General features: G+C 39.2%; 1 protein-coding gene across 1 annotated transcript in view; it reads left to right on the top strand.

Annotated features, from left to right (window-relative positions):
• The window catches only part of CLVS1 (clavesin 1), a 126,639-nt gene that overhangs the window by 39,593 nt on the left and 74,753 nt on the right, over positions 1-12,293 (top strand). The window contains exon 3 of the mRNA XM_060243718.1: positions 947-1,121. Coding sequence (XP_060099701.1) covers positions 947-1,121 — 175 coding nt within the window. The remainder of the gene's footprint in view (positions 1-946; positions 1,122-12,293) is intronic.

Genomic DNA, 12,293 nt, shown 5'->3' with positions numbered 1-12,293 from the left:
AGGATTTCTATTCTGCTGCTTATATATCAGCTTTCGGTTTAAAACTTTCACTTTCATTGCTTGTTTAATTTATTCTATAGTTTGTCATTAGCACTTTCTTCCCCAGTCAAGAAATACTACTGGGATTCCTTAAAATGCTCTTTATTCAAACTCTCTCATTTGTTATGATTGAATGTATCAATTGGATGAAAATGGATTTTCAGATTTCTTCTGATAGCTCTGCTTTATTGCCTTCAGTGACTCTGGCTATGGATTTGACTTAATTACAGTTTTCTTTCTGAATCACATTTAGTAATAGTTGCAATCAAAGTCAAAGGGAAAAAACTGCATAAACATCTGTGAGATTTGTGGGAAACTAAGAAAACTGACCAGAGTACCTCCATATCTGTTTAATCCCAGAATAGTAGTAATGTTAGTGTGTTGCATCAAAAACATGAGCTCAGGGATCAACAGATTTATTTGGCAAAAGCATTCCTAGGCAAGAGCTGCAGTCTCAGATTGGGCTATCAGTGGCATGGCTACTTGTAGTGGCAGCAGCAGAAGCAGTATGGACTTAAAGGGCCATGATTGTGCCGTGGCTGCCCAGGTGAGCCTCATTCCAATTGTCCAGGTGCCATTAGGTAAGTGTAGGGGAGATCCCAATATCTGACAACAAAGACAAATGTTTTTTTCAAATGCAGCTCAGTTAATATCTGCTACAACTAGTGAAACAAGAACCAGAAGATTTATTGCACCCTTACTGACTTACATGTGATCAAATAACATAATGAATTTTCTCACAGGATGCTCATGTAAACCTGTGACATATTTGCAGTTTCTGAAGGACTATAGTGGAACTAAGCATTTTTCATGTTCATATTTTTAAAAAGCCACAGCATTTATACCTTTTCATGAATTTTGTAGATAACTGTAAACCTTTCCTTTCTCTTTCTTATTCCATCCCCAGGAATTCTTTCATAGACATTTTACGGGCTATTCTGTTATCCTTAGAAGTTCTCATTGAAGACCAAGAACTTCAGATAAATGGCTTCATTCTGATTATAGACTGGAGCAACTTCTCCTTCAAGCAAGCCTCCAAATTAACACCTTCTATCCTCAAGCTGGCCATTGAAGGTTTACAGGTACGTGGCCAGGGAGAAGCATGCATCTGCTACCCTGAATCCTATTATTGTACTGCTTAGTGGAAGAATAACGTTTCATTTTCATTATGCAAAGAAGAGAAAATCAATCTTCTGAATATCATGCAGCTGCAATTTGTTCAAACCACCAGACATTTGTTTGCTTATTACTTTCATTTAGATTCTGAGCTGCTCTTAAAACAGGGATGTACTACTTACTACAGCCATTAAGAATAATGTGTAGAGATTTGAGGTTTAATCTGCAAGAGACTTTTTGAGGATTAAAAATATGTGACATCTGCCTGATGGAAGCACATGCCACACTCATGCAGTATCTCTGCAGTATCTGTGTGTTGCATGGTGTCTGGAGGCACTGTTGAACCTCAGTTACTTAACGGGTTTGTATTTCCAAAAGGCCATTTTTCTTTCTTTTTTAATGTGAGCAGTTAAAACCAAGCAGTGAAGGATATATCTGCACCTCGCAAATATAGCTTTGTCTACCGTTTAAGATTCAAGTTACTGACTCTCAGGAAATCTGTGGAGATTTGGGGATGGAGCCTGAAGAGGGCAGGGAGATTGTGATTCCACAGGGTCTATCCTCTGAAGCTGGAGGATGGCAAACCTAAGACAGATAGAACTAATAAAATCGGTCATCATCAGTCATGAAGATCTACTATATATGTTTTTAAAAGCTATATTTCATTCTGGGACATTCTAGAATGTTTAGGCATTGCAGGTGCCAGAAATCAACCTCTAATAAAATTAAGCAGTGCATTAGAAATGGGAGAATGAAAAGGAATGGTACTTTTCCTAAAGCCATATAGTAAGACTAGTTTAAAGAGCCTGTGCATTAGGAGGCACTTGTCTCTGAAGTCTGAACTCCAAGGCTTTTTTGATAGAAAAAGCCCAGCAGGAACTTATTTGCATATTAGGCCACTCACCCCTGATATCACCATTGTTTCACAGAGGGCTTTTTCTTCAACATATTTGCATATTAGGCCACACCCCCTGATGCCAAGCCAGCTGGAACTGCATTTGTCTGCATTCCTGCTAAAAAGAAAAAGCCCTGCTGAACTCTAAAAATCAGTTGGGTATCTTCTCTTGCAGACCTTCCAAATAATAAATCCCAGAGTAGTGTGGTTTCTTGTTTAAAATGAAAGAGTGGGGTTTGGAAGATATGTTATTATGAGGGATTTTATTAATCAGCAAAACCTTCCTTGATTTCAAAGTCTGAATTAGTAAAGCTCTGTTGTATTCATTTAGTTAAGCACTTTCACACCATAATAGGCAATTAGCTGGATTTGGAAAAGCTACAGCAAAAGACCTTTATACTTGAACATGCAGCATCCTTTGAAGTTATGAATCATGGTCTCTTTGCAGAATGCCATTCTCCGGCCGCATCAAAATAACTTCCTCCTGCTGATTGTGCATTATTGAAGTGGCTCATCTGATTTTTATACCTTCACTAGCAAACAGACATCTTAATTTATCTAATCTGAATAACAAGCTACTGCATGCAGCCATTTTTTATTGACAAAAGTGCACTGTCATGTTCATTTTAACAAACTCTACGGTATCTATATTGTTATGTAGTCATCCATTCCTTCCATTTCTGGTTTCTAATATAGATAAAAGGCCATCATTGTGTTAGTATGAGCTGAGGTAATTTGAAGTACAGATGGACGGAAAAGGCAGCAGAGAAGTACGGTGGGGATTTGCTACCACTTAGGAAGTGGTTGCTTTTTCAGATGCTTCAATGACGCTGGAGGACAGGGTTTGTATGGGAGTGGGATGGTCTCCAGATGTTCACATCTGACCATTCTTTTTTAATCCATCTGGGGGGCATCCTTGTGTCGCCTCAAACTGCCCATCTGTACCCAGCCTTGCAAATCATGCAGTTGTTTGTCAACTGGTTCACAGAATCTAGATAGTAGACATAAAAATAAAATATTTCAGGCAATAGACTTGCTTTTGCTACTTGTAGATTGGAATTAACTACTTGTAGAGTATTCATGCAGTTGGCAGGAAATCAGTAACAGTTGACAGTGATATACTATTGATATTCCTCAAGTCTAATGGAAATTTTAGGATTGATATGTCTTTCTAACAATGCATCGTGGCTGTGGTCCAACACAGTATTGAGAGCACTTAAGCCAATTGATTGCCTTAACAGTGCTTAATGTTGTATTGGATTGTGTTTGCTTTAGTTTAATAAACATTTAATGAAGTAGTTCATAAGGTGTTTTGAGATGTTAAAAGAATACATATTATATTTCACACTCCAGATGCTTCAGACAGTGATCCTACTTCACAGGACAGTTCTGTGGAGGTAGTTTGAGGAAATACTGCCTCAGGAATCCCACAGACCACAAGGTAGTTTACCAAATTGGAGCAACAGTGCTTTTGTCAAAGCCAGGTCCCTGGCTTTTGGTAGTCTGAAGTGAGAATAGCATTTTCTAAGACATTTTGGATTGGGGGCTGAAGTCCAGGTTAGTGATTCAGTCTTTTCAAATAAGATGTCGGAAACTATAGTTCTTCTATCACATTTTTAGTCAATCTGGACTTTTTACTCTCTTTTCAATGTGAGAATGCAGCTGGTGACTACCTGGTAACAGTAAGAGTATCCAGGTTTCAATTCAAGTCTTCAATTGAGTTCTAAGTTACAGAGAAAGACAGGACTTGGTCATTTAGTTGAGACATTTCTATTTAGCTTCAAACCATCACACATTGCTGTGGGGAGTTTTCACTGGGAGTTATACCATGTCTCACTTCTTTATTATTTATTTATTACTTTCAATTTATATTACTTTCAATTTATATCCCACCCTCTCCGCAAGCTGACTCAGGGCGGCTTACAACATCATAAAATACAATCAATCCAATAAAACATATAAAACCATAATTTACTTATATCAATTTTAAAACCATTCTATAGCACTTGACTCAGCTGTAGCTACCTGATGGAATTTAGATACCTGTTGTTAGATTTACACATCTGTTCAGGATGTTTTGCTTTTCTCAGTACTGGTCCTGAGGTCAGGGCAGTATAAATAGAATAGTCTCAGTTTGGGGAAGGATGTGTGGCCACCATTGTGCTAATAGGACCACTGTTTATGTGAGATGTGATATGCAAGGATCGATAGTGCTGGTTGCTTGCCAAGGGAATAGATGTGTCTGGGACAAGAATGGTGCTTGCTTTGCCGTTCAGCCACCTGAAACAGTATTAGAAGTGGCATCACTGATTGTCTGTTTGGTAGATGATGGATCTGACCCACATATAGCAATTTGTTTCTATATGTTGCTTTTCAGTGCTTGGTTTTAGGGCGCATGAAGGTGTGCATATTCACTCAATAAATCTAACATTGCAGATAAACAGATGACCAATTTACTGCTCATTTTCAACCAGTATATGGTAAAACTCTGCTTGATCATTTGGTGGGATAACAAAGAGTTTAGTCATGTTTACAGGCTCATGATTGTCCACTTAAAAGTATTTTTTTAATACAGGGTGGTGATGAGCTGGAGTCCACAAGCTTTGTTCTTCCATAACTACTCCAAGTAAATATTGTTTGCATTTGGACAATGTCCTTTGAACTAGGACATAAAGGGTTGCTGCACATATGATAGTACATAGTTTGATTTTTATTCACTTGATAATTACTGAACACTTGATGGCTGCTATTTGAATATGTGAAAGCTTTGTGAATCCCTAAAATGTCTATCTCTTACAGCCTGCTCCATTTGTAATGGAAAAGCTGGACATGGTTATATATATAAACTATATATATAAACTAGTTATATATATAAACTAGTCTAACCATGTCCAGCTTTTCCATTACAAATGATTTGCATCAGATAAATGTGACATGAATTTCAAAGAGCATAATTAACTAAACAGTATTAGAGCAACCATTTTAAAAATCATTTAATTATTATGTGAGCTTTCACCAAAGCATTCAGGTTGGAGCTGGCATTAATGTAATGAAAGTGGCTATAAACAATGTATGTCTTTAGAGCTCTCACATGATTGACAGCATTCTCTAAAATCTTGTCTGAAAGAAAGGGGAGTTTGCAAATTGGCTGTAGTTTCAGCGTTTGGTTAAAAATACCAGAAAGGCAAACTAGATTAGAATTTAATGCTATGGAAAGAAGATACATTTCAAGAGACTTCATGCACAAGAAGCAGTCTTGGAATTACAGTCATTACTTTGGACTGTGATTTTCAGGCATTGTTTCCAGTAGGGTTAATGATACAAGAACAGCGTGTTTAGTGTGTATGTACAGAGTAAGCTCAGTGGATACTCAAAAGATTTCCAAAGCTCTAAAGAATCTAGAACCCCTGCTTGGTCTGCCTACTTTTTTTTAATCCTGTGTTCATTGATGCCATTTTGCTCTTACTTTGGACTCTTTTGTCTAACTTATGACACTGGAATACCACACAAACCATATTTGGAAAATTAAATAGTATTGTTCTGCAAGAACTAAGTGGAAGAGACAGCTAATATGAATGAATATATGACTTACAAACATGTGGCTCAATCCAATTTAATATCCATGGCCCAAACAGATTTAATTATTATATAAATCTAATGCTTCCTGGTTATAATAAGTTTTTTATACATGTTAATGAGATGCAGAGGTGCCTTGAGCAGCAAGGATAATATAGAATTACTGTGTTTTGCAAGATACTGCAAGGTATAGTTTGGCTGGCTTTGCAAAGGCCAATATCTTTTTATGCCTCCAAAAGTCCAAGTCCATCTTCAGAAGTACAAAACTCATGGACTCTCTTCTCGTCTGGTACAGCTAAATCTAGACAGTAATTTATAATGAGATATTTGTTCCATGGGCACCTTTACTTGGACTAAATTCTAAAGAATGGATGGGAGGCATCACATGGGGTGGGGCTGCAACTATCCTAAACAGGAAGCTTAAAAACATACTAAATTACAAATTACATTAGAGCAGGATACAAATCCCAAAAATAAATAAATAAAACATCAATTTGAAGATATTTTTTTAAAGTAGGCCAACTCATTCAGGGATAATCCCTGGAAGATATTAAAGATCACATTCTTGATTCTCTTTGAGAAAATGTATTTCAAACCAAGACCTTGATTTAAAACAGAGTTTGGATTTTGAATCTGTAATTTTTTTTAATGTAATGCAACTAATACTAAATTGGAAAGTTCATGTGACAAGGTCTCATTTTAAGGGGCAGAGTGTTCTTGAAAAATACTTCCTATTCCTGAGTATTTTTAAACACATACATTCCCCCCTCCAGACACATAGGTCAGTAAAAAGCAATTTTCTTTATGTCTTCAAGTTGATAACATTGGATCTCTTCTCCTTGGCCCATTTTACCCATCCTGTTCCTGTCAGTTAATACAGAATCCCACCTCCTTTCTGTATCCTTTTTACTCTGTTTGCCACTTTGTCCCCTTCAAGTGTAGCATTCAGAATATCACAGGCCTGTGGCTCCTGGGAAGCAGGATAGAAATAAAGCTTGCTGCCCTTGTCTCTTTTCCCATCTTGACAGCATGAGTCAATGGCAACTGCAGCAAAAGGGCATGTAGGCACCATCCCTGCTAGCCTCTAGCTATCCCCTGCTATTTCCAGGGTGGGGTTGGGTTATTTTTCCAGTCCCTTGATGCAAACAGCCCATGTGGGAGCATCAGTCTGATTGACTAAGGAACAAGGAAATACTCTTTTCAAATGGGTTATCTGCCCCATTTCAGTTCTTTTGGAAAACAATTTTTCCCTGCTTCCTCACAGCATTTCCACCCAGGGTTTCCTTGACTTTTCTCTAACCTGCTTTGCTGCTAAAGATTAGGGAAAGATTGCAGTGAGCTTTGGGTGACTGCTATGTAGGTGGAGAAATCTTCCTTGCTGATGGCTCACTTTTCCTTCAGTGGCTGTTGCTAGGCAACCATAGTATTCCAAGCTTTGGTTCTGTCAGTAAAAGTGGGGGGAGGCCCTTTCCTGGCCTATTTTGGCCTTTGAGGGAGAACTAATTGGGACCAGTCCTGACTAGGGTTACTAGCTTCAAGTTGGGAAATTCCTGGAGATTTGTGGTGGAGTCAAAGGAAGCCAGAGTTTGGGGATGGGAGAGGACTCAGCTGAATATAATGCCATAGAGTCCTGCCTCCAAAGCACTTATTTTCTCCAGGATGGGGACAGAGATCTGTTGTCTGGAGTTCAATTGTGATCCCAGAAGATCTTAAGGCTCCACCTAGAGGTTGTCTACCCTAGACCTGGAAACAGCCTCTGGGTGGCTTGATGCCACCTGACTGGCATGACTTAAGTAGGCCTGGCTGCTTGCTACTGTTCAGCAACAGCCCTCCTATGACAGCCAGTGTGGCATAGCAGTTAGTGCTTCAGAGCAGGGTCTCCCAGACCCAGGTTCTTGCTGTTGAAATTGACTGGGTGATTTTGGACCAGTCACAGACTTTCAGCCTAAACTACCTCATAAGGTTGTTGTGCAGATCAAAAGGGGGAGAGGAGAATGATGTAAGATGCTTTGATCCCTCCTGTGGAGAAAGATTACTTTTCCAAGGTAGAGGCTGCATGGAAGGAGGAGAAGATGGAAATCAAATAACTTCTCCTACAGAAAATGACCTCCTTGAAACACATACTCTATGGTATACCATAACACAACCATGTTAGGCCAAAAAAGATCACATCACAAGCACATGTTGATGCTAAATGCCACAAGGCTGAATACAACAGGAAAAGGTAGCAAATTGACACCGAGTGCTCAAGGCCAGGGAGCTCACCCAGAGCCTCTTTCTAGAGCCTGTTGTATTTATTACCACAATGGACCTTATTCCTACTATTGACAATATTCTATATCAGGTTCTCTTCCTCAGATGTTACTGTTGTTTTTTTAAGTAAACTTCTATCTCCTTCTATTGTGGATATATAAGGGCAAAGCAATACTTGCAGAATGCAAGGGACTAGACTATAGATTTACTTTTTAAAATGAATGTTAGCAAATCAGAGAACCTATTATACATATTATAATGTTACACAGATGTAACACTATTCAACTGATTTTTTAAAAACTGGCTTGAGGGAGGGATATGGCTGCTGCTAGGGAATTAGACTGGGGAAACCTGCCATGTGGAAGCCCTGTTGCTCCTGTGCTTTATCTGTAGCTGTATCAGCTACAGGGGAACCACACGTCCGTTTCCTGTATGGAACCCACCTTTAGCACCCCCAGCACTTATGTTCTTTTGAATTGTCTCATGCTCTTTTCTAGAATCTGGCCATGAAAACTGCTTTAAAAGAGGGCACACAGAGATTATATGTGGAAATGGAATGTGCCTGCATTTCAGATGGGCACCAAATGCGATTTCAGAGTGTCTGAGCATATGCAAAGTACATTTCTTCCATTTGTGTATTACTACATCTTACGTACAGTTGAAGTTAAAGTAAAGGACTTCCAAAGGATGGGATTTCTTCTTAGGCTTGACACCTCTAATGTAGAATCATAGAGTTGGAAGGGACCTCCAGGGTCATCTAGTCCAACCCCCTGCACAATGCAGGAAACCCACAAATACCTACCCCAAATTCACAGGATCTTCATCGCTGTCAGATGGCCATCTAGCCTCTGTTTACAAATCTCCAAGGAAGGAGAGCCCACCATCTCCCGAAGAAGCCTGTTCCACTGAGGAACCACTCTAACAGTCAGGAAGTTCTTCCTAATGTTGAGCCGGAAACTTTTGATTTAATTTCAACCCATTGGTTTTGGTCCTACCTTCCAGGGCCACAGAAAACAATTCCACACCATCCTCTATATGACAGCCCTTCAAGTACTTGAAGATGGTGATCATATCATGTCTCAGCCGCCTCCTCTCCAGGCTAAACATCCCCAGCTCCTTCAATTTTTCCTCATAAGACTTGGTCTCCATACCCCTCACCATCTTCATCGCCCTCTTCTGGATCCGTTACAGCTTGTCTATATAATTCTTAAAATGTGGTGCCCAAAACTGAACACAATACTCCAGGTGAGGTCTTACCAGAGCAGAGTAAAGTGATACTATCGCATCACGTGATCTGGACACTATACTTCTGTTGATACAAAATTGCATTTGCCTTTTTAGCCACTGCATCATGCTGTTGACTCATGTTCAGCGTATGATCCACTAAGACCCCTAGATCCTTTTTGCACATACTACTGCTAAGACAAGTCTCCCCCATCCTATAACCATGCATTAGATTTTTCCTACCTAAATGCAGAACTTTACATTTATCCTTGTTAAAATTAATGTTATTGATTTTAGCTCAGTTTTCCAGCCTGTCAAGGTCATCCTTATCCTGTTTCTGTCTTCTACTGTATTTGCAACCCCCCCTCCCCAATTTAGTATCATCGGCAAATTTAATAAGCATTCCCTCTATTCCTTCATCCAAATCATTTATAAAGATGTTGAACAAAACAGGTCCCAGGTCAGATCCTTGAGGCACTCCACTTGTCACTCCTCTCCAAGAGGATGAGGAACCATTCACAAGCACTCTTTGGGTGCGATCTGTCAACCAGTTACAGATCCACCTAATGGTAACAGGATCCAAACCACATTTTACCAACTTGTCAACAAGGATAGTATTTGGAACCTTATCAAAAGCCTTACTGAAATCAAGATGAACGATGTCTACAGCATTCCCCTGATCCAGCAAGGTAGTCACTTTCTCAAAAAAAGAGATCAGGTTAGTTTGATATGTTCTTGAGAAACCCATGCTGGTTCTTAGTAATCGCATCCATTCTTTCTAAATGTTTCAGGACTGACTGTTTGATGATTTGTTCTAATACTTTTCCGGGTATAGACATCACGCTGATGGGTCAGTAGTTACCCGGATCCTCTTTTTTCCCCTTCTTGAAGATGGGGACAACATTCGCCCGCCTCCACTCTTCCAGCACCTCTCCTATTTGCCAAGAATTCTCAAAAATAATAGCCAGAGGCTCAGAAATTATATCTGCATTCTCTTTTAGAACCCTTGGATGCAATTCATCTGGCCCTGAGGACTTAGTTTCATTTAAAGAAACTAGGTGTTTATGTATTACCTCTATGCTGATCCTAGGTTGGAACTTCATACCCTCCTTATATGTTCTGTTTTTGCCATGTTGAGCACCATTTCCCTCAGAAGAGAAGACTGAGGAAAAGTAGGAACTGAGCAGTTCCGCCCTCTCTTCATTACTCGTTACAATTTCACTTTCCTGCCCTTGCAATGGGCCTACCATGTCTTTGCTCTTTTTCTTACTCTGAACAGAAGAAAAGAACCCTTTTTTGTTGTTTTTAGCATCTTTGGCCAGCCTAAGCTCATGCTGAGCTTTAGCTTTTCTAACTTTTTCTCTACAAGCACTGGTGATTTGTTTATATTCATCCTTGGTTATAAGGCCCTCCTTCCAATTCCTTAATGAGTCTTTTTTATTTCTCAAGTCTTTAGAGAGCTGTTTATGGAGCCAACTCGGCTTCTTTAGGCTTTTTCCATTTTTTCTTCTCATAGGAATAGTCTGTGATTGCACTTTCAGTATTTCACTTTTGAGAAACTCCCAACCTTCCTGAACCGCCTTCTTCCTAAGTATTTTTGACCATGGGATTTTACCCATGTAATTGATTATACTATGACTAATTCTAATGAAATGCTTCCATGTATAGAAACTCACAGCAATTGTTCAGAGAATCATCTGGGAGCAAAAAGTGTTGCCATCATTGGCTCTGGGAAGAATCAGCTATGGGTGCTCAGTAAGAGATAATTTGTGCTGGTGCACTAAATATATATTTGAGCTAGGGCGGAACATTCAGACAGTTTTTTTACCTCTTCTGCACTCACTTTGATCATTAACATATGTTGCTGGAAACAAATAAAGGTGGTTTCTTGTGTGATACAATGGTTATGTAAAGGATGCTTTCACAAATAACTGCCTTATGGAAGCTACTCTATATGATGGACTCAAGTGATTGTATTGTTGTGTGGATCAGACGCTATGTGGCTTGACTCTATGCTGCCACAAAACTTTCTTCAGAGATACACCCAGAACAGTAAACAGTCTGTATGAGGATCCCCAGAGGGTTAATAGATTTTGCTCTTGCACATTCTGAGGATCACCCATTAAAAAAAGATTTAAAAGTGCCTTTGCCCATATTTCTAATTGTTAACCCTATCAAGCAGGTCTCTGAAGAGGTGACTTAGGAATGTTTAAATGACATTGTTTTGTTCAAGCTGCATATATACCTACATGAAGCTGCCTTTTATTGAACCAGGCCATTGGTTCATCAAAATCACTATTGTCCTACTCTGATAGTGGCTCTCCAGGGTCTCAGGAAGAGGTCTTTCACATCACCTAGTCCTTTTAACTGGAGATGCTGAACCAACAACTTTCTGCACACCAAGCAGATGCTCTACTACTGAGCCAGAGCCCTTCTCCTAATATGGTGTAGCATTTTCACAATTCAAAGGGCTTCACATACAATATGTTTGCATAATCTTTGCAGCAACCTAGTAAGGTAGGTCAGAATTATTATCCTTGCTGTAGACGATGGTGTCAAGGATGACAGAATAGTTTGCCTCACTCACCTAACTGAGTTCAAGGTACCAGCAAAATTTTGACTAAGTACCTTCCAGGTTACTGTTTATTCTCTCAGCTGCTGTGCTTCCACCAAATGAATTTACCTAATAAAGGCAAAGCTTCTTGAAACACAGTACTAGAATTGTTCAGCACCAGAATTATGCAAATATTATTTATAGCAGTTTATTAAATATTTATAAACTTTCCATTAGGAGATTCTACTTAAATGAGATGTATGGTAGTTTGAATTGCCAAAGGCACAGAAAAACACGCTGTTTCACTTGTTTTAATGTTGTAACTGTCACATCCCTAGCATGATTTCAAGCAAGGTTGCTATTGCCTTCAAATAGATTTTCTTCATATAACTGTCAAGACAAAAAAGGACACTTGGATGTTGAAAAGGTGCTTTTTTGTACCTTCTGAAATTATCAAAGTTCATACAAATTGTAAAGGGTTCAAGTTTTAAAACTTATCAGTCTCCTGTTGAGAGCTTTAATACATATCAGTTGCATTGCGGACCTGCAGTCTTGTCATGATCCATCATCTAGGAAAGAAGAGAACCACCAGTAGGTAGAGGAACAGGTAATACTAGTCTGTGAGAATGAAAGAGA

Source organism: Heteronotia binoei, chromosome 7 (assembly GCF_032191835.1).
Source record: "Heteronotia binoei isolate CCM8104 ecotype False Entrance Well chromosome 7, APGP_CSIRO_Hbin_v1, whole genome shotgun sequence".
In the NCBI taxonomy this organism is placed as follows: Eukaryota; Metazoa; Chordata; class Lepidosauria; order Squamata; family Gekkonidae; genus Heteronotia; species Heteronotia binoei.
The sequence above is the reverse complement of the archived record's forward strand: the minus strand, read 5'-3'. Positions and strand labels throughout refer to the sequence as shown.